Source organism: Rhipicephalus microplus, chromosome 6, assembly GCF_043290135.1.
Source record: "Rhipicephalus microplus isolate Deutch F79 chromosome 6, USDA_Rmic, whole genome shotgun sequence".
Taxonomy (NCBI): Eukaryota; Metazoa; Arthropoda; class Arachnida; order Ixodida; family Ixodidae; genus Rhipicephalus; species Rhipicephalus microplus.
In genome coordinates, this window is record NC_134705.1 from 187,475,359 (window position 1) to 187,498,674 (window position 23,316).

General features: G+C 48.8%; 2 protein-coding genes and 1 long non-coding RNA gene across 4 annotated transcripts in view; 2 read left to right on the top strand and 1 right to left on the bottom strand.

The window, feature by feature from the left end:
- Positions 1-19,391, bottom strand: part of Khc-73 (Kinesin heavy chain 73) — a 118,268-nt gene extending 98,877 nt beyond the window's left edge. For both annotated transcript variants that reach the window (XM_075867257.1, XM_037418397.2), the window contains exon 1: positions 19,054-19,391. In XM_075867257.1, the coding sequence (XP_075723372.1) occupies positions 19,054-19,108 (55 nt within the window). In that variant the 5' untranslated portion in view covers positions 19,109-19,391. The remainder of the gene's footprint in view (positions 1-19,053) is intronic.
- On the top strand, positions 382-3,366 carry LOC142765735 (uncharacterized). Its single transcript, XR_012884376.1, has 2 exons — positions 382-472; positions 3,241-3,366. It is a non-coding gene; the product is annotated as an uncharacterized LOC142765735 (long non-coding RNA).
- A 1,121-nt stretch (positions 19,392-20,512) lies between the features above and the next one.
- LOC119166994 (nuclear pore complex protein Nup93) lies at positions 20,513-23,316 on the top strand. Its single transcript, XM_037418395.2, has one exon. It carries the CDS (start codon positions 20,674-20,676, stop codon positions 23,128-23,130), a length of 2,457 nt encoding a protein of 818 aa, XP_037274292.2. The 5' UTR covers positions 20,513-20,673; the 3' UTR covers positions 23,131-23,316.

Genomic DNA, 23,316 nt, shown 5'->3' on the forward strand with positions numbered 1-23,316 from the left:
CCAAAGGAGCCAGCTTCACCGAGACGCGGATGCTATACGTGTGGCCGCATCGGGCATGGGTATAAAAGCTGCCCACAAAGCCAACCTCAAGCGATGCAATATCAATCACGCCCACTTCCAACCCTCAAGGTCCGCGTCGACGGCATCGGAGAACTGACAGCTCTCGTTGATACCGGAGCTCAACGTACGGCGTTGCTTCGCCGCCACGCCTCCGAACCTCTCCAGCCTTGGACTGAGCCACCACTGCGGGGTCTCGGTGGCGACGTACTACCGGTCGGTGCCCTAAACCTGCAACTCAACACCGAGGCCGGCAGCAAGTTTTTGTCCTCGGTGCCCGTCTTCGACGACCTGCCCACAGACATGGTTTTAGGGGCCGACTACCTGCTCTCCGGGGAAGTGCGCCTCACGGTGGAAGGAAGTACCGTCAACCTCCATCCTGTGGCTCCAAGTGTGCCTCCGGCGCAATCCCAAGGTGAGCTGACGACGCCACTTACACTTCCCGCAATACTCGAGAGGCACGCATCGCTCTTCGCTGATACTACTACTCAGCTTCCCGGAACTAGCGTGCTAGTGCACCATATTACTACCGACAATCATCCGCCGGTGTCCATACCGTTACGTAGATATGCCGAACGAGAGCGGATATTAATTGACCAGCAGGTGCAAGAAATGCTTGCCGCAAGCATAATCAGGCCATCTTCTAGCCCGTGGGCAGCACCTGTTGTCCTAGTCCGTAAAAAGGACGGCAATCTCCGATTCTGTGTTGACTACCGAGAGCTGAACAAGCACACCATACCAGACTCGTACCCGCTGCCACGCATTGACGACGCTATTGACGCCGTACGAAAAGCGAGGTTCTTTTCGTCGCTAGATTTAAAAGCAGGGTATTGGCAGATCAACGTGGCTGAAGAAGATAAGTTTAAGACGGCCTTCCGAACACCATCTGGCTTGTACGAGTTTAATCGGATGCCGTTCGGTCTGCGAACTGCTCCAAGCACCTTTCAGCGTGCCATGAACACAGTGTTAGGCACACTGATAGACCGTGCCTGCGTCGTGTACCTCGATGACGTTCTAGTCATCGGGGAAACAGAAAAACAACATCTACAAAATCTCGACACGGTTCTGCAGAGGCTATACAACACCGGCTTTCGACTTAACCGCGAGAAGTGCCAGTTTGGGTTGACGACAATATCTTATCTTGGTTATCAGATATCTCATAATGGCGTACGACCCTTGCCTGAACGCATAGACGCCGTTGCCAAATACCCTGCACCAACATCTATAAAACAGCTCCAGGTATTCCTAGGAATGGCGTCATACTTGCGCAAGTTTGTACCGAGCTTTGCGTCAACTGCTGCTCCACTCACGGACTTACTGAAGAAAAACGCCCAATTTCAGTGGGGTCCTTTGCAGGATAACGCCTTCCAAACCCTCAAACACCAGCTTACACATAGCCCGGTGCTCTGCCACTTTAATGAAGATTGGATGACAGAAGTCCATACTGATGCGAGTCAGATTGGCCTGGGGGCGGTTTTACTTCAACGTGACTCGAGTGGGCGTGGGCACGTCATCTGCTACGCCAGTCGTAAACTATCGGACGCAGAACGGCATTATCATTCGAATGAACTGGAGTGTTTGGCTGTAGTATGGAGTGTGGATGAAAAGTTCCGCCACTACTTGTTTGGCCGACACTTCACGGTAGTAACAGACAACTCCGCGATTGCGTGGATGTTCCAGAAGCAGCACCTCAAGCACAAGTTTGCCCGATGGATTGTTCGGCTCCAAGACTATACGTACGACATCCGTCACCGTGCTGGAGCACAAAATCAGCTTGCGGACGCTTTATCGCGAAATCCGATCGAGGAGTTCTCCACACGAAATCGAGAAACCTGGATCCTGTTTTCTCAACAGGACGTGACCAAGGCTCAGCAAGCCGATGGAAGACTCGCATCCGTTATAGACTCCATTGGCGATGCGGGACGCAATGCCAAGTTTGTCTTACGTAATGGAACGCTGTATCGGCGTCACTGGGCCGATAAAAGCACCGAGTGTCATCTCCTGGTCATTCCTGACACCTTAAGATCGAGCGTACTACGCGCCATCCATGACACTCCCGAGGGAGGCCATGTTGGCTACAGAGCCACCTTACGCAAGGCACAAGAACGTTTTTGGTGGCCGAAAATGGATAAAAGCGTGCGTTCATACGTTGCCAGTTGCGAGATTTGTCAGCAACACAAACGACGTCCTGGAGCTCGACATGGACTTCTTACGCCGATCAAGCCTCCAGAGACAATTTTCCACACGTTGGGCATAGATCACATCGGGCCTCTTCCAATGACGACAGCGGGCAATCGTTACATTATACTCGCTGTGGACTACTTGTCCAAGTTCGTAGAGGTCGCGGCCGTGCCATTCCAGGTATTCCTAGGAATGGCGTCATACTTGCGCAAGTTTGTACCGAGCTTTGCGTCAACTGCTGCTAGCCATGTCATCCGATTCCTGAAAGATCGCTTCGAGTGGCGACACGGTCTTCCTAACAAGTTGATCTCCGACCGGTCGACCACCTTTCGCAGTCGCGAGCTCCGCACTTACCTACAACAAGCTGGAGTGGACCATCACTTCGCGTCGGCATACCATCCGCAGGCGAACGGACTGACCGAAAGGTCGAACCAGACTATCCAGGCTAGACTCGCACCGTACTGTAAGAATCACAAACGAGGTGAGGCCGACTGGGATGATCATCTCCAAGCAGCTGCGTACGCAGTGAACACGGCGGCACACAGCTCCACAGGAATTTGCCCCTACGAGATTGTCTATGGTCAGCTCCCGCAACTGAATGCTACGTTCGGTTTGGACACTCCCGTTAAAGTAGGGCGTTCCGCTGCACGCCAGAGACTTTGTCGCGATATCCGTGTGGAGGCGCGTAGGAGGATTGTGCATGCTCAACAGGCACAAAAGCGATACTACGACCGACGCCACCGTCCCGCGCCGAAATACAGTGTAGGTGATGAGGTGTGGCTACAGCGAGGTGCGCCATCGTCTTCAAACAAACTGCACCCAAAGTACGACGGCCCTTACATTATTTCTGAGCGCTTGGGAGATAACACTTGGCGAGTACGATCCACAGCTTCTGATACGCGCAGAGACAAGAGAAAACGGAATAACTTTGCGGTGCATGTGTCGCGGATGAAGAACTGCATACGGCGGCAAACGTGACATTGGTTTGTGTTTTTCTTACAGGAGTAGACCAGCTGCAGCGTGGCCGAGTGTAATGATGACAAAGCGGCGATCGTGCTCGGCGCATACCTGGGAGAGACGGAAGACGACGAAGAGGAAGCAGAAAAAGAACAGCCGGCCTGCAGCAAAGGCGTTGTCTCTTTGTCTTATTTCTCCACGTTACAATATATATATATATATATATATATATATATATATATATATATATATATATATATATATATATATATAATCTGGCTATTCACCCGGGGCGGAGGGACAAAAGGGTAATAATTGTTGGGGTTTAACGTCCCGAGACCACCATCATAGTGGAGGACTCCGGAAATTTCGACCGCCTGCGGTTCTTTAACGTGCCCGCACCTTTTTAACTCTTTGCAGCATCCAGCGGTTGCACGATTAAACGTCTTCCTTCGATCAATCTTTTTTTGCCGGTCGTTATTGCAGAGTGGAATATGTTGCCAGATAGTGTTGTCGCCGAGCGTTACCCCATTGTGTTTAAGCAGTTGCTTACTGATCACCTCACGCTGTAATATTCATTACGACCTTACACTGTTCTTTATGTCTCGTTAAACTGTAATGTTTTTATTTTGCACATAAACAGGTAATCTATTTCACTAAGATGTGTGTTTCTAATTTGTGACCTGACAAGTCTCATATCTAACGTTCTATGTTACCTTCCACCACATTAACGAAACTGAGGCACTTTTTTCTGCAATGCGTAGTTTGTCTTCTTATATTTTGCTTTTTCACTCTGCCCTGGGCGAGAGCAGCCAGACCACGCGATATATGTGACACATATACACATAAGCTTTCCTTTAATGTGAATCGTAGCTGCAAGTCAGCGCCTGTGTCGCTTGCGTCTTTCTTCTTATATAGTGCCCATGTTTGCGTGCGCGCCATATATGCTGTCAAAATGAACAAGCACCGACAAGCCCAATTAGCCGTGCTGCTACGTGCCCTCCTCCCCTCCCCCCCTCCCTTTTCTCATTCTGTATACGTCCAAACGCCACGCCGGAGCAGCCGCAGCCCCAAACGCCACCTGCTTTCTGTCACGCGCAGCCTTGAAAGAGCAACGGACTCGTATACGTACAAGGAGGGTCAGACATCACGTCAAAACTGGGGGCAAGCCTGTCGCTTCTGAGGGGGGAGTTCAATGCCGCGTTTAATATATAGTTGCAAACAAATGACAGGCCACTTGACAAGGCCGGATAGGTACGTAGACAAAGGGCGTGACGGTCTTCTATATAGAGAGTGTGTGTGTGGTGTGTGAGTACACACGCATCTAGTGTATGGAAGCGCTGGCGATGATAATAATAATAATAATAATAATAATAATAATAATAATAATAATAATAATAATAATAATAATAATAATAATAATAATAATTGTCGCAAGTGGGAGACCGAAAGTTTGGTGGGCGGATCAGGTTAAGAAGCTTCCAGTTATAACGTGGCCACATGCAGCAAGCGCAGGACCGGGTTGATTGACAGAACACGAGAGCATAGTGTAGACTTAAAGTAGAATATACTCCCATGAGTTTAGTGTCCCGTACTAGAACGTATTCCAGTACTCTTTAATGCGATAGATCGTTGTTTTGCAGTATAGGCGAAGTTTGGCTGACGACCCGAAAACCACAATATACGATTACGAGAGACACCGTATATTGCGACAACCTTGGAATCTCTTAGCGTGTATAGTACCTTATAATTTAAGCACACTGGACTACTTTTCGAACAGCGCTAAACGAAACCAATGATAATACAGAGAAACGACTTGATAACAAAGTATCCATGACCTTTCAAAAAAAAAAAAAAACCCGGATATGAGCGAGGCGAAGTTCAATATAGACTGTCGAGCGAACGCAAAGACGTAACTGAAGCGAACGATTCGCGAGAATGACGTCATATAACAAGAGCTATGACGTCATCATAACAAGAGACGCGAAAACAAGAGAGTTTCCGCTTTTTTTTTTTTTGTCTGAAAGCACAAATGAGCGCACGACAAAAAGCCGCAATGTGCACAAAAAAAAAAAAATCAAACGAAAACCGCCAACGAAAAAGCTCCGGGCGCGGGCACATACAAATGTATACTTTAGTGTTCCTCGTTATCGACACAGGAGCAATGATTGATTGATTTGTGGGGTTTAACGTCCCAAAACCACTATATGATTATGAGAGACGCCGTAGTGGAGGGCTCCGGAAATTTTGACCACCTGGGGTTCTTTAACGTGCGCCCAAATCTGAGCACACGGGCCTACAACATTTCCGCCTCCATCGGAAATGCAGCCGCCGCAGCCGGGAATCGAACCCGCGACCTGCGGGTCAGCAGCCGAGTACCTTAACCACTAGACCACCGCGGCGGGGCTCGACACAGGAGCAGGCAACAAACTTAAAGGGGTACTGACACAAAAACATTGGCCTCGCGTCTTTCTGCTGCAATGCGTTGCCGGGGGCCTGTTTAGTCATGACACGACACATCGCTTGCTGTATAGCACGCGACAGATAAATAATTACAGGCCCCTCATTATCAATCAGTTTCGGTTTGAGAGTTCCAGAAACTGGATGCACCTGTCGCCACCTATATAGCGTGGGCAGCTCTTGACCACGTCAACACACAAAACTGTGACGCACTTCCGCACGGTTAATTTGCATAAAGAATCACTTCCGAATACAAAACGGGACTGGAATGTCACCAAACACACAACTTTATAAGCGTGCGCCACGGTTATGCCCTCGCAACCAGTCGCCGAGAAATATAGACCGCGGGAACTAACGCGGCAAAAGAAAAAATGGCGGCTGTGACGTCATCTTAACTTGTTTTGTTGACCGCAGCGTGGTGACGTGGGGGAAGTAGGGGGTCACCTCGGTGTCACCTCCGATGGTGTCTATAGCGCTATGGATGGAGTCAGTCGCTTACGCAAACTTAAAATAAATTTAAGATACCTTCCCAAGCTATATTCGCTGTTGATATCTTGCAGACGATATACGAATGTTCACAAGAATCGGCCCCGCAGGCTATCTCGGACCCGAAATTTTGTGTCAGTACCCCTTTAAGGTTTAACAGCACAAAAAAAAATACACGGCGGACAGGAAAAGGACGGGACTAGCACTGACCCGTACGGCCTTAACTATGCTAAACCAACTAGCCCATGGGCAAGTTGGTTTGCATACCTAAGCATATTTGGCTGATTGCGATCAGCCACTTTGCAGTCAACAAAGAAAAAATACATTTTTAAAGGAGATTTCTTATGTTTGGTATCAACAAAAACCTTATTGCGCAAACTTCACGTGCGAGTTGTAGTGTTTGCGCACGCCTATTCCTGATCGATCCTCCGCGTAGTGGGCTTAATTAAGTTGTGATGTTCCGCTCAGTGCCATAAATATTGATCTGATAGTAAGGTAGGATGATATATATATATATATATATATATATATATATATATATGTATAGTCGAACTAAATTTGACCGGATCGAATGTTTTATTTTTCTGCGTTGCGATGCGGCGGCGCTGGGAATCGAAGTCGCGTCATCGACCCTAACAAACAAACCTACACGTGATCCGTTAAGCTATACCATACTTGGGGTCACGAGGATTTCGCCCGCTTCAGAATTATTTCCACTACGCTCTTCCGCGTGTACTTTTCACCCTTGACTAAATAAGGAAAGAGATACGACGGTACGGGTGTAAATACAAATATAACGCTCATACTTATATATTAATAGTAAGGAATATTCCATTTAGGCACACATCCTTCGTAAGCTGCATGCGAATTATGAAAAAACATGGCATTGTTCTGTCATAAACTTTGAATGACACTTAACTAACGACCTTTCCCGCGCATGCATGGACACGTATGCTTAAAAATGGCTCGAGATGGCAATTTGAAAACAACTGAATGAGCATCGAAAGTACATTTATCGGCTGTTCGTATTTTATGGCATAGCCATTATCTCGTACGCTCCAGTGACCTGTCACCAAGGCTTTGAGTAGACAAAGACATTAAATATATCGTTTATGTAACATTCACGGGGAGATTCTGTTCACATATATGTCAACATTTACGTCAGATAATGCGTTAGATTACGCTCCCCCCCCTCTATTTTCACATATTTTAACCTTTCTCACCTGCTGTCCTAATCCAAAGCACCAATGACGCGTTATCAGCTAATCACCGAACGCTCCACTGAACGCTATACGTACGACCTTGTTCCAACTTTCCACCTGCTCAGACATTGTCGTCGACCATATTTGTCCCATGCAGTTCATTCTCTAATAATCTTTATACAGCCTCTCTTCCGGCTTTTATGACCGCGTTTATATCGAGGAACGATTGCAAATGTGGTTCTGATAGTATTTATAACATATTGATACATATAGTTCATAAGCCACGCCTAATTTCTAAAGTGACCCCACGAATAAATAAAAAAATAAACATAAAAGCGTTTCTGACGCGCTTGTTTGACTTCATTCTGTGCTCGAAAAGTTCCGGAGACGGAGATTCGATTCGACCGGCGGTCGGCTTACTCAGGGCAATATCGATTTTTTTTTTCTCCCGAGTTTCTGAGCAGTGTGCGCTTGCCCCCCCTTTTACTTCCGTGACGCGCGTCAGTTTCGTGACGGAAATGACATCGTCCGCCAACTCTAGGTGGACTGCGACATAAAATACTTTCGCGTTAATAAACAACCATGCAACACCGACGTGTGCTCGCCACATATCGTAAGCGCTGCAGGTCCAGCTGTACGGCCCAACTGCCAAAACAGCGATAACACCGCCACTAGCCCGAAAAAAAAAAATTTCGGTGAGAGACCATCCGATATATCGCACTTTACGATGTTCGTATCGACGCCAGCGCGCACAGTCACACATTACGCGCATATAAGGGGGCAAAACTCGATAAGGATACATCGAGGGGAGCAAGAAGACATAAAAAAAGAAATAAAGTAGTCGCGGGAGAAAAAGTACAGCTTTCCGCGCAAGTTTTCGCGCCAATGAGCAGGATATCGGCGTCGCCAGCCTGCCCCCCCCCCCCCCCCCCTTCCTCTTATTCCCACATCCCGCAACTCGCCGGAGAGCGCTTTTGCCCATCGCTTATAAGCCATCATCGGATCTGATCGGCTCGACTTGGCTCCTGCGTGGCTACTTCTTTTTTTCAAGCCCGAACGAGCCGAGAGCCCGCATGTCGTGTATACTATACGTCCGAGGAAACGGCGGTCCGGGGACGCCACCCTGATCGCCTTATCATGACGCCGAAACGCCCATCGTGCTTCCGTATCGGTAGTTCCGTGCAGTACGGCGGTATAGCTAAGGACCGTACGATTTGGCAGGGACATATTAAAAGAAGCTTTACTTTACAGATTTCAGACACGGCTGCGCAGGCTGTTGAACAAAGCGTGGCGCCGGCAAGTGTATTGAAATGCGGGACTCGAATGTGCGTCGGTTACGCGCTTACTTTTTTTTTTTTTTTCACGTATGCTCCGGCCGTTTTTTTTTTTTATCCTATAATTGATACTCTCTCTAGATCGTGGGCATGTAGGTTATGCGCAGTTTCTGATACCGCAATCTGGTGCTTTATCGAGATGAGCAGTCATTTCACGTTGCCGCTTTTTTTGTTGTTGCCTGAATTTGAGCGCAGGTCCATCGTTCTTGCCCGTATCAACTGTACACAATGTCACGTCACGCTGCTAAGGGCGTCGATGAAGGTTCGATTTCTGGCATGAAGGAAGGACGCAGTTAGGCAGGAAGCATTGAGCAATACGGTTGAAGGAAAGAAAGAAGGAAATAAATAAAGATAGATAGATAGATAGATAGATAGATAGATAGATAGATAGATAGATAGATAGATAGATAGATAGATAGATAGATAGATAGATAGATAGATAGATATAAAAGTAAAACGTCAGGCACACAGACGCCACGCTTCCCTTGAGCTCGTTTTCTCGACAGCGAAAGGGCTCACGAAATTGTAGCTATTTCAATTTAACGTATAACAATTCACATACCACAGTTTAATTAGCATACCGTTATCTGCTCTCGATCATGATCTTTCCTGTGCACGAACGTGGAGCGGTAAAAGAAAATCGGACCCCTCGCGTTTCTCCTCGTCCAACCACCTCGCTGTTCGTATAAAGCGACATTTCGTATAAATCGAGATCGGCGTAATGAATAGTTTACCGGAGTTTAATTAAATTAGCCTCATTCTGTCGATGTTCACGGGCTTCGAATAAAGCGTGCTATCGTTATAAAGACCACTACCACGTATTTAAACGAAGACGCATCGTAAATAAAGACAACGCTTTGTCTAAACCGATATCGCTATAAACGAGGGTTCACAAACGATCACCCCTCACTCAACGATCTCGGCGTTCGAAGTAAAACGACGTTTCGGATAAACCGACGTCGTCGAAACAGAAGGATTTCCCGAGTAGCACCGCGAAACAATTAGGCTCGTCCCAAAAGAATGAGCTCCATTAAGGGAATAAATGCGAATAGTGAACGACAGCGTTTTTGACATCGCACAAACTTCATCCAAAAGACCACAGTGGTAGTGTTTGTTCTCTGAGATAAAATCGTTGCCTTAATCTCGTCTATTTTTTATGTTTGTTTCAAAACCTTGCTGAGAAATGCGCAAGCATGGTTCTATACTGTACATATACCACGCAGAACGCACTCTGTATTTGTTTTATTTATTTTTTTTTCTCTTAGCAACCACTATTATGAAGAAGTGTGCATATGGCTGTCAGGGCACTCCTCCTAGCTTTTTTTTTTTTTCAACCGGCTTTTCTTCACTGGTCTCCCACAACATCGTTCATACTGTTCATAAGATATTTCATTAGGTTCAATAAAAGATAAAGACGTTGGCCAACACGATAACGCGCTTCTTCTCGAACGTTTATCGCAGCGCATATTATACGATTCGCGTTTCGCCGAACTGCACGGAAATCGTGAGACGCTCTCGTCATCCGACTTTTTCGTTCGCAGGATGAGATGGAAATACGGGTGACCGCACTCCCCGCCGCCACAGCCACCTCCTCACCCTCTTACCACCCTGACCCTCCCCCATCCAGAATAACACGCAGGCAAACCTCCCCCCCCCCCCACTCCCTCCTTATTTCTTTCGCGTCCGAAGACCTACAACTCTCAAAAGAGGCAGGACGCCAGGACGCCACATCCCTTTCTCCTTACTTTGGTGCACCCTTTCTTGCCCACCCTTTTCTTCTTATTCGCTTCTGTTAGCCTAGTTTTTCTTGTAGGGCACATTTCTTCTGTGTCTTTTCTATCACGCTTCCTAAGAGTCCTTCCTGCGGTAGCGTCAGAATCTTGACCCCGGGATAAGGAGGGAAATAAAAAGAAAAAGAAAAAGGACGACGACGACGACTTAAGTTTTCTTTTCTTCTCTTTCGTTTCATTCCTTTATTGATCCGGGAAAGAATTTCGGCAGCTAAAATCTCTCTGCAACCGCAAGGCATGTTTAGCGAGACGGCTGATCTAATATCGGCCTACACTAGCAAAGAAAGAAAGAAAGAAAGAAAGAAAGAAAGAAAGAAAGAAAGAAAGAAAGAAAGAAAGAAAGAAAGAAAGAAGGAAGGAAGGAAAGAAAGAAAGAAAGAAAGAAAGAAAGAAAGAAAGAAAGAAAGAAAGAAAGAAAGAAAGAAAGAAAGAAAGAAAGAAAAGAAAGAAAGAAAGAGCGCAGAAGAGATGTTGGCGATGGCAATGTCAATTGGATAAATTACGGAACCCCGGAAATAAAACCGTTACGACCCACTTGGAAAGAAACGCGTTTATATGTAAATCGAAATGGAAGACGGAGAAAAAAAAATGTTCTGGAGGAAATGCTCCGATACGAGCGACTCGCAACGTTCTCGAACTGCGGGAGGAAACATCCCGGGGAAAAGTTTGGCGCAAACTATTTTCGAAGGCAACGAAGTCCTTCGTACGACTCTTTCACACACTTACTGTGTAACGAGGCATCGGTGACGCTAGTGATATGATTTCCAGGCGAACGGCGCTGCTGACATCATGATCATCATCATAATCATTATGGCTATCTTAACGTCCACTGCACGCCGATATGGCCTTAACTAAAGCCTTTCCATGCGTTTTCCGGGCCGCATAAACGCGATTTGTGGGGCTTTAGCCTAAACCAGAAAGCAGTAGACGCCATGTAGCCTTAGCCTTAACCAAAAGTCACGCTGTCGCCTATGCATTCGCCTAACCAGACTCCAAGGCGAAAACCACGTTGTTTTTTTTCCTTCTTATTATTTCTTTTTTCAAATTCTAGTGCAGTATAGGCAAGGTCAGCGTCTCACTTTTTTTTTTTTCAAAAGTTACCTCGTAAAGCCTGACAACGTCGAAGACCGCAGCGATCTTTGATTTAAAAAAAAAAGCGTCAATAGCCGTCGTTTGCTACAAGCGTCTCCTTCCCCCATACGTCATCCCCCACCCCCCCACCCCCCTTTTTTTTTTGCAGACATTTTGAAAATGTTTGTTCAGGAACATCTGTTTACAAGCACAAAGAGCTGTCTATACGGAAACGCGAGCGAGTTCCCAACATCCGCTAGACCGACTGGAAAAGCTAAAAAACAAACAACAACAAAAAAAAATCTTGGGAGCCCTTGCTTTATCGGGAAAATGGAACAAGCGAAGCTAGGCTTTGAATGCGTAATGTGCTACCCTTTCTTTCTTTCTTTCTTTCTTTCTTTCTTTCTTTCTTTCTTTCTTTCTTTCTTTCTTTCTTTCTTTCTCTGCATTTCCAATGGAGGCGGAAATGCTGTGGGCCCGTGTGCTCAGATTTTTCTTTCTTTCTCCGCATTTCCGATGGAGGCGGAAATGCTATAGGCCCGTGTGCTCAAATTTCGGTGCCCGTTAAAGAACCCCAGGAGGTCGAAATTTCCGGAGCCCTCCACTGCGGCGTCTCTCATAATCATATGGTGGTTTTGGGACGTTAGAACCCACATAACAATCAAAATCAATCAATCAATCTTTCTTTCTTTCCTTTTTTTCTTTCTTTTGTATTTTTCCTTTCATTCTTTTTTTCGCATTGCACAATGCTGCCCCATAACCGTTTCCTTTTTTTTTTTTCTGTGACCGGCAATTTCACCTTCACTACGTGCGTAGCAGCACAGTACTTTCGTTGCTAAAAGTCCACCTCGGCCAATCAGTGGCTACACGGAGCTCGGCTTCTGACACGAAGGTCGCCGGTTCGATTCCCGGCGGTCGCATTTCGGTAGGAGGCGGAACGGTACAGAGGCCCAAGTATACCGTGCGTCGTCATCGCCGGACGGTCGAAATTTCCGGATCCCTCCACACTGAGCACGGCGTCTCTCGTAATGCACGTCGCGGTACCGGGAAGTAAAACCCCATGTGTCATTATATTCCAGTTGGTAAAAGGCAACAGCTAAATGCGACAACCCTGAATGACGAGTCACATCGATAAAAGATCTGATTGGCGCATCAGAAAACAACTGATCGCCGATAAGCCCGCTATCGAAAGAGCGCCATTGGCTCGAAAACTGCGCGCACGAATGCGAACGTCACCGGCGCTTCTTTGACGGCCGCATTCCTCTACAGAGTAGCCGGGGTTTTTTCCGCATTTAATGCCGACGTTAATGGAGACACTGAAGTATATTGTTTTCGGGGGCATTGAGGCCCAGGGGACGGCTTAAAGCTCTCCCATTGTAGAGTACCCTGTACTCTAAATCGTTACCCACTTTTGTTAACACTCCCCCCCCCCCCCCCCCCCCACCGTTACACCTTATAAGTGCGTAACCCCCTTGGATTTATGTTATTCCGTTGATTGATTTGTGGGGTTTAACGTCCCAAAACCACCATTTGATTATGAGAGACGCCGTAGTGGAGGGCTCCGGAAATTTCGACCACCTGGGGTTCTTTAACGTGCCCCCAAATCTGAGCACACGGGCCTACAACATTTCCGCCTCCATCGGAAATGCAGCCGCCGCAGCCGGGAATCGAACCCGCGACCTGCGGGTCAGCAGCCGAGTACCTTAGCCACTAGACCACCGCGGCGGGGCATATGTTATTCCGTGTCAGGCCCAAGAGACGGCTTTACGCTCTCCCATAGTAGAGTACCACGTACTCTAAATCGTTAGATAGATAGATAGATAGATAGATAGATAGATAGATAGATAGATAGATAGATAGATAGATAGATAGATAGATAGATAGATAGATAGATAGATAGATAGATAGATAGATAGATAGATAGATAGATAGATAGATAGATAGATAGATAGATAGATAGATAGATAGATAGATAGATAGATAGATAGATAGATAGATAGATAGATAGATAGATAGATAGATAGATAGATAGATAGATAGATAGATAGATAGATAGATAGATAGATACGCTCAAAGTCACCGAAGTTCGCTAAGAAATGCTTCGCATTTAAAGATGTTTACTACACAGCTTAAAGCTATTCGCGGTTTTAACACAGGGGCAAAAATATTTCAGTTTTGTTGCACCGAATTCGATCAATCTTCCACCGTAGACATTATAACATATTGGTAAGTTCGCCTTTTAGAGCATGTCTGGTAGTGCATGCTAGAAAACAAAACAACGTTACAAGGAAAAGGAAAGTCGGTGCACATAGTGAGAGTGCCTCACAAAACTGATACATGCTCCACTTTCAGAAATAAATACACGCATATCCACGAAGTGAATGCTGATTAACGGGGCGAATCAATGCACATCGTATCACGAATCGCGTGCTTGCAATTTGTTCTGGCTAACAGCTTTTCATTCTTCAGTGTTATTGTTAACATTTCGTTATCAGCTGTCATATGCTTCGATTGATGGGTGCCCCGCCGCGGTGGTCTAGTGGCTAAGGTACTCGGCTGCTGACCCGCAGGTCGCGGGATCGAATGCCGGCTGCGGCGGTTGCATTCGCGATGGAGGCAGAAATGCTGTGTGGGCCCGTGTGCTCAGGCGGTCGAAATTTCCGGAGCCCTCCACTATATACGGCGTCTCTCATAATCATATAGTGGTTTCAGGAGGTTAAACACCACATATCAATCAAATCGATTGATGGGTGGTTAAATGTGAGGTGTTTTTGCGACGATTTGGCCTTTTATTATGTTTGTTCAATTTAACAGCGGTCTGATAATTATCTTTGCCGTTCACAGACGTTTCGGTTTCTACATCTGCTGTAGACGCAGGACGGCGGTTTAATTATGGACGGAGTGACATTTTGCGATCTCACGAGTGTTTGCCCTCCCCCCCCCCCCCCCAAAAAAATGGCGGAAGCGCTGCCCACGTGTGCGCGAAGTAGTCTGCGATGTGAACGATAACGGCGTTGAACGAGAGGCGAAGATGTATTGCATTTAGTTTGTGCAAGCGGAACGCTGTACAGATTCCTCTGAGTGCCCGAAGATAGCGGAGGCCGATCGGGTCACTGTCACGAGAAAGAATTTCGCAGAGGTAGGCGTGATCCGCGCCACTTCACAAGCGCATACAACGGCGTCGCCAAAAAACAAAAAAAAAACCATGCTTTATAGAGTGCTTTGCCCGATTTGGGGGTCATCGGGGGGCTATCGTAAGTTGAACGGATATCGAAACGATTCTTGCGTGCAAAGCGGATGTTCTATACAACACGGTCACGCCTCTGCTTATCGAAAGGGTTCTTGCTGGGCCGCAGTATACAGAAAGCGCTAAATCAGAAATACTGAATGTGTGTGTGTGCGTAAACATTGCCTAAACTCAAACGCATCAACTAAAGTAGCGGGGCATGCTTATATAGGCTGCTGCGTGCTACGGTTAAGCCAACTTCATTTTAACTGCATCGTTAATTAATTAACTGCATCGTTAATTCCGTCCCCGCTTTTGCAGAACACAGTTATGCCATTGCATGACTCTTTAACTTTCCCCTTAATTAAAAAAAAATCTACACTATCGATCTCTCTCATTCGTTCCTATCGAAAAACAACCACTCTGTGGATCGAAACCCGTGACCTCATTGAGCGTGGCAGACGGCAGAAATCCAAGGACACTCTGACGGTTGATTTGATTGATATGTAGGGTTTAACGTCCCAAAACCACCCTATGATTATGAGACGTAGTCGGGGGCTCCGGAAATTTCGACCACCTGGGGCACTTTAACGTGCGCCCAAATCTGAGCACACGGACACAGCATTTTCGCCTCCATCGAAAATGCAGCCGCCGAAGCCGGGATTTGACCACGCGACCTGCGGGGTCAGCAGCCGAGTACCTTAGCCAGTAGACCACCGCGGCGGGGCTCACTGAAGGTCTCATTTTGCGGCATCTAACATGGCGAAATCAACGTTTGCGCTTTTGCAACAATGCAGCTTGATTTTCGGAGCAGTGGGGGGCAAGTTCTGGGTCGCGGAGACACTCTACTGACCACGTGATCGACAGCTTTTCAGCAAACAGACAACGCAAATACAAACGCACGCAATACACGCAGGCAAGTACACCGCACGCGCTTACAACACACGTAAGAGCGAAAGGCTGTCCTAATGCTTTAGTTGCGTCGGTTAGCAACTGTAATAACAGGGCAGAAAAGGCCATGCATGCGTTTTTCTTTAAATATGAAGATACACATTTCAAACGCTTGGGTGTGTGTTTATGCAGCCGAGGTTCATCATGGGCTTACAAGTGTCGCAGCTTGGGCTAGTTGGTAAGACACGACGATAGTTATAGCGCGATAACAGGACGACGACACAGAGACAAGAAGTGTCCTTCGTGTCCTTCTTGTCTCTGTGTCGTCGTTCTGTTCTCGCGCCATGACTATCGTCACCACGGGCGTCGTGTATTGATAAGTCTCATCGGCGCGCCACGAAATAAGGGACGGATAAAGGAAGGGGGAGGGGGCGGCACAACAACGAGAAAAAGGGCGCAACAAAAGGAAAATAACAGAAAAAGAGAAAGATAAAGCAACAAGAAAGAAAAAAAGGGGGGGGGGCGTTCAAAAGCATCCCCACCCCCTCTATGCTGAGTGTGCTAGCGGATTGTTCGAATCCAGGTAGCGTGTCATTCTTCTGCTCTAATAACTCGCCGTCAGCGGCGGGCCGCCCGCCCGAGTTCTGGTTCTTCTTTCCTTTTCATTCGTCACATATCTTTCATTCTTTGCTTGCTTCGGCGCAAGCTGGCGTGCTTTTTTGTTCTTTCACCGTGCACATAGCACGCGATAATCTGGTACTGAATGCTCAGGAAAGAACAGGGAAAACAGTAGGAAAGGGGGAGAGGCAAGGCGGAACGACGCAACGTACGCGACGAAAAATAGTGCTAAGCACAAGAAAAAGAAGAAAAAAAGATAAACTATCTTGACGAGCAGGCGACAGGGGGAGGAAAGGTCGACGCACAAAAACGACAAAAGACAGATGCAAGCGCGCGGCACGACTCAGCACACCAGCTGTTTCTGTGCCGGCATCCAAGGAAGCGAAATGCCCGCCGCGCGTCGTCTGCTGCACCCGTTTCGTAGGTTGCGTATATTTTCGTGCGCTGTATGTATATGAAATTTCGTCTGTTGACGGTGACGGTGTGAAACCTACCGCTGTTTGCAAGTGCCTGTAATGAATGTGTTCCTCCGCAAGCGCCGTCTGGGGTGCTATTCTGGACACTGCGTAATTCCCCCCATATTGTCAAATTTCGTAATGACGGCATTTTAAGCCAATCAGCGAGGTCGTAGCAGCTCACTTGGCCAATCAGCATCGATCAATGGCGGAATTCGACAATGTCCAAAAAATAGCACCCCTGCACGAATTAACGCACGGGCCAACTATGAACAGGGTAACCACATAACCTTATTAAGCCGCGTAGTCATCTGCTGGTATGGTTAAAACCTACCACGACGAGACGCACCGATGATATTGTATCCCTCCGCGACCGTGTAATCGACGCCAGCAACAGCAATGTTGGGAGAAGGAGCGAAACGAGACGATGAGAGAAAGAGTGAGATAAAAATAACGAATAAAAGGTCAAGTTGGCCACGCGCTATGACTCACACATACACGCACCAACTGACACCCTACAGCCGGAAGCCGCGCGGCAGGAGTTGACGGCTGGCGGTCTTTATTTTGTAGGAGTGCAAAAACAGTTGAGACTGTTGTCACTACGGGCGTTTAAACAACCGGCAAAATAAACACCAACGAGGCAACGATGTCAGGCTTTTAGACAGAGTGCGTTTACTGTGCGTATGTGCTTTCGTTTTCACGCGACAAGTCTGCAAAACGGGACCGCAAGCCGAATACAAATGATGGCGTAGGAGTCAGAACCGAGACCGACCTCCTGGAAACTGATTTCTCTGAAAGCAATGCAACCCAAGACAGTACGCCCCCTTGTTTAGAGGTCGCAGAACTAGTGTAACGACCTCAAGCGAATTCGCCCAAACAAAAAACGGTAACTGCCGCTACCAACATCGAATATCAACGTGTTAACTGCGAGAACTGCGCACGAAATCAAAATTTCTTTTCGCCAGCTAACTACAGTAGGTGGCGCTAAGATGAAATATCTTATTCTGAAGCGAGGCATGCACTACCAATGAATGAATGAAATCAGTGCGCAAAACCCGGAACGTCGTCCTTGTATTCGAGCCCAATGTAGTACATAGGAAACAGGGAAATAAGCGGCGAAGGAGGCACGGTTTCGCGCTAGAATCCTTAACCCAGCCCAGTCATTCTAGAATGTGGGACGCGAAACCACCCTACCGCCGCGTAAAAAGAAAGCAAACCAAAGCACGGCCACCCACAACAGGATAGAGGGGTTGAGAAACGAAGAAAAGAGAGAGCAGCTTGTCATCTCTCGGTGCTCCGAAAACCTCGGCATCGTTAAAAACTAACCTACAGTCGTGAACACTGTCGGAGGGAACACTAATAACTACATTTTAAATGCCATAGCAGCTAAACGCAGTTGGCAAGCGCCACAGTGAATGCTCGGAGCGGAAAGGTTTATCTTGCAGTTCGATGCGTCACATTGATATTGTTACATTGCGAGTAATCATTGATCCTACGCGAATTATCGCTGATCACTCTCGCACTGCCCACGACTGTACGTCCAGTCGTAACATTTGATCGTTCGATATGTGGGGTCATGTACGGTAGGCGAAAGCGACAAATGACACAGTTCTGTGACAACTGCATTGAAGTGGCGTGGAGACGGCCCGCTCTCTCCGCTGCGAAAGCGGGGCTCAAAAGTTATCGTAATCGCGAGTCAACAACGTACGGTGCATGACGCGTCCGTCTTACGCACGGCACGCTTTAATAAAGCAAAAAAAAAAAAAAATGCCCGAGCTCTGTCGCGGTTTTGCCGGCGCACGACGAACCACTGCTACGCAATAACTGACTGCCCATTCGCGAGGAAAACCAAAGGCAGGAGTGTGTGCAATCAGAGCCGTATCGTAGGCTTTTTTTCTGGCCACTATAAACGTCGCAGACCGTTAAGGCAGGCAGCACAATTACCGCGCCGAAACAGGAGGGAGAGCGAAGCGACGCAAAGAAAGCACAAACAAAAAAAAAAAAATGCCGAAGGACGGACGGTCCGATTCGCAAAATCGGCTGTTCTACTTTCCGGATCGGGCCGCGCGAGGATTTCGCTTGCGAAAATAGCGATGGGATAGCGTAAGAATACGCGGACTGCGTGAAAAAAAACGATCGATATGTATGCCAGCCGTTAAGAAAGGCTTCGAAGAAGTGTTTTGAGTGGGCGATCACAGCTGCCTTATAACAGCAGCCGCTTTCCGCAGTGTCGCGTACGGCATTTATTATTTTTTTTTCTCACGGTGATCGGACTCGTAGTGAAAGGGTTGACAGCGTCAACCCCCACAGAGGAAGTGTGCTTACCTCGCCGATTCATGGGGCGCACGCGTACGGCAACTTTGATCTTGTCAGTCGTCATGTCGGCGGTGGCGATTTTCTTTGGCGTCCAATGCGGTTGCTGACTTGGTTGGTTGCACGCACACACACGCACGGAGGGAGAAAAAAAAAATTAAAAACACTCTAGGAACACCGTAGACGCGAAGGTCTCATGCGACCCGGGTTCGTCGCAGGCTGCTGGCTACATCATCCCGGAAGGTTCTGTCCAGCGCGCGGTGATGGTCACGAAAAAAGAGGATCCGGCGATTTGTCACACGCAAAGCCTCCGCACGGAGGAAACACTCCGACCATGCTCGGACGCCATATTTTTGCGAGAGGTAGGCGAGATGTTGGGTTGGTTGGGAGATGGCGCAATCGATATGCGAGCGCCAGCGCTCTCTCATTTTTCGCCTGTGAAGCGCAGCTGCTTCGCTTATGCTAGGCGCCAAACATGAGAAAACAATGTCGAAGTATGACTCATTCGCAAAACCTTTGGTCGAATATTTGTTTGTGAGCAGTTAAATCCCCGCTCAACGATTCACACTACTTTGACGGTGCCAAAACGACGTTTAGAACTCATTCTGGCAGTGAATGCACTTTTCGTCGGGCAACGCGAGCTTTTGCTATATCCCACCCCGCTTCCTTAACTTTGTTTTTGCTCGTTGTAACCCTCCGCGACAGTAAGTAGTGCTAAAAATCATGACCTACTACACTCCTGACCTGTTCAGATAGCGGGGTTCCTATGGGAGCGCGTGTCCCCGCTCTCGTTCAATCGCTCGCCGTAGGTGGCGCTACCTATAACCTGTTCGTCTGCTTCTTTACGGTTGTTTTGTAGGCGCTGGTATAAGAATGCCTGCTTTCTGTGGTGAACTGTCGGCATATATGTGACTATTTCTTCCCATACATTGCTGGTCAAGTAAGCTGTTCAGTGCGCTTAAGAATTTATAGCACACTGGTTGACAAACGTGGAAACCCGTGGATTTACATGATTTTGGACAGCCTATGCGTTGTCGCGTGCATTTTATTGCAAAAAAAATTCTGAATGTCTTTTAGTATTATTATTTCTGGATATTTCTAAATTGTGGATCATAAATTCGCACTACGAGTGCTTTGTTGGTTAAAATTTGACTACAAAGAGTGAAGGTGACGTCAGCGAACAGGTGCTGCCTAGCGCCACGCCGCTCGTAGGTGACGGCCCTAGCGGCAGAAGGTATGAACTAGAACGTGGGCGCTGGAAGAGGTGCTCTCTGGGCAGGTCAGGAGTGTAGTAGGTCATGCTAAAAATAGTATTAATCTCAAACAATTCAGCCACTTAATTTGTGAAATTTTAATATATACAATAAATTTATTTGTGCTTGTATTTGTATTGGGTATTTGAGCGCTTAAATAAGTGAAAACACTGCATGACGTTCATACGAAAGCAACACTCGAAACTACCGCTTCATAAATAGCGGTATGATCTATATTGCTTTTTACGTTGTTTTCACTCTAACCGGCGTCGTGAACTGTCGGCGCGCGTGGTTTTTCTAGACGTACCGTCTGGCTAATACTGCTTAGCCTTTGACCTCGTGGTTGGCGTCTCGCGTTACGACGACGAAAGGAAGCGCGATGATGGAGGAAGACAGCGCCGGTTTTGGCGAGCTGATCCAGCAAGCGGAGCAGCTAACTGCCGAAATCGACGACACGGGCTTGCCGCGCGTCACCCGCAGCCTCAAGCAGATCGTCGAGGAAGGCCAGCAGCTATGGTCACGCACAGCTCTCCTTTCGGCCAAGGATACGAACGAGGTGAAGGCATCCATCCTCCTGGGTTCCAGGGGATTCGACTTGCCCAGGGCCACGCAGAAGCTCGAAGGCCTAGTGGCGGCTCCCACCTTCGAGCCCTACGAAGACGCCCGCGAGACGGACATCCAGGCCTTCCTTCGCGCGGAACGCGAGAATGCGATCCTCTCGGTGTTCGCGGAGTCCTTCAAGGCGACGCAAGAGGAGAGCGACAACTTCTGCTGCGACGCGTTCTCCAACGAATGGCAACGCGAGAAGCAGCGAGTCCTCGACTCCCTCCTGGGACCTTCCAACGACGTCATGGACGTGAGCACGGCCGTCGCCGAAACGAGCTCTATGCTGGGGACCACCTTCCAGTTGGACGCCAAGACGCGAAGCGCAATGTCCGCCGCCGAAATGCCGTACGCCCGCGCAGTGGCCCGCTACAACGACGAGGTCATCAGCGGAGGTACGCGTCCCAAGCTTGCGGACCGCTTCCGCGAGGTCGCCGACAAGGAACTGGACGACCGCAGCGCGACCGCCATGTGGGAGATGGTGTGCTTCATCCTGGACGCGCCGCTCACTTCGACGGGCGACTCGACGCAAGGCACGTACGCTGTAGCGACGCCGGCGCTGGTCAACCAGTCCCGGAAGCACCTGGAGAACGTCTACCGGAAGTACATGCGCATCGTCATTGAAGGGAACCGCGGCTACGCGCGTCTCGGTGGCGAGCTGGGCACAGTCAACCTGGTCAAGAGCTTCCTCAACGTCAAGCTCCCCTCGATGCCCTCGGAAGGTTACGAAGGCAAGCTGGACGGACACCCTGTCTGGGCTCTCATCTATTACTGCCTGCGCTGCGGCGACCGCGCCGCTGCCGTCGCGATCAGCCGGCAGGCCGAAGGCACCGCGGGCGACATGACGTCCGTCCTGGAGGAGTACGCCGCGTCCGCCGACGGCCATCTTGGCGCCAGCAGTGAGAACCGCATTCGGCAGCTGTACGCGCGCTCGGTGCGTGCCTCGGAAGACCCCTTCAAGCGCGCCGTCTACTGCGTCCTGGGCCGTTGTGACGTAACGCAGGACCACCCGGCAGTGTCGGCGACCTGCGAGGACTACCTGTGGCTTAAGCTGTGTCTAGTCTTTGCCGAGGAGCCCGTGTCGCCAGGCGAAGAGCAGCAGGAGCAGGCCCGCGACCGCCTGACGCTCACCAAGCTCCAGCGGTCGCTCCTGGAAGAGTATGGCGAGAGCCACTTCGACGCGATGCGACAGCCATTTCTGTACTTCCAGGTCCTGTTCTTGACGGGTCAATTTGAGCATGCCGTCGAGTTCCTGGCCCGCGTGGAGCCCCAGCGAGTCCACGGCGTTCACGTTGCACTTGTGCTCTACGAAGACCGCCTTCTGACACCACCGGCCTCCGTTCAGCAGCCCTTGGTGTCCAAGCCTCCGTCAGGCGCAGGCCTGCGCTTCAACCTGGCTAGGCTCGTGACAAGCTACACGCGCAAGTTCGAGGCAACCGATCCGTGCAAGGCCCTGGGCTACTTCTACTTCCTGCGAAAGCTCAAGGGAATTCACGGTGAGAATCTCTTCGTGGCGTGTGTCAGTGAGCTCGTGCTTGAGACCAAAGAGTTCGAAGTCCTACTGGGCAAGATTGAGCCAGATGGCTGCCGACGAAGAGGAGAGGTCGACAAGTTCAACTTCGACACGGAGCGCGTCATTGAAGCCGTGGCGGCAGATTGCGAGAACCGGGGCCTTTACGAGGAGGCAGTGCGCCTGTACGACCTCTGCAGGAAACACGGGGACGCCGTGAGGCTCCTCTGCAGACTCCTGGCGAAGCATGTGCCCAGCGCATCGGGTCCAGCCTGGGAGCGGCTGCGGGAACTGGCCGTCGAGCTGGCCACCCGGTATCGGGACGACGTCAGCAGTGCCTCCATTGAAGGTCTGGCATCCCTGTGCCTGCTCCTCGACCTGGGGACATTCTTCAACCTTGCACACCAGCACAAGACTATGCTCGCGTTGAACACGATGCAGCAGCTAGAGCTGGTTCCGTTCGACCCGTGCCATGTTGAGGAGAGTGTCGCGGCGTTCTCACGAAGGTCCGAGGATGTGCGTCGTATCGTGGCCGACATACTGCTGGCAGTGATGAATCTGCTGTACAGCCAGTACAGGGAGATCAAAGGACCGGACGAGGTCCAGAAACAAAAGCTGCGTCAGCAGGCGAGAGCCATCATAATGTTTGCCGGCAGCATCCCGTACAAAATGCCCGGAGACACGACCGCCAGGCTCGTCCAGATGGAAGTACTGATGTGTTGATGTGCTGCCCACCTCTTCCCCTCCACCTGTTTGTTTTTATTTCGTCCAGTCGGATATGGGACAGAACTCGCTGCGCATCTTGAATGTTTTACCACCAAATAGAATGCTTGTTCTGGGCAGGGTGGGCTTTTCATGAGCCAAATTGTACAAAGTTGTGCATGGTATAAAAAGATTTTGCTTTTAGTA

Excerpts from the sequence above, each read along its gene's own strand:
- LOC119166994 (XM_037418395.2), top strand. The coding sequence starts at position 20,674 with ATGATGGAGGAAGACAGCGCCGGTTTTGGCGAGCTGATCCAGCAAGCG.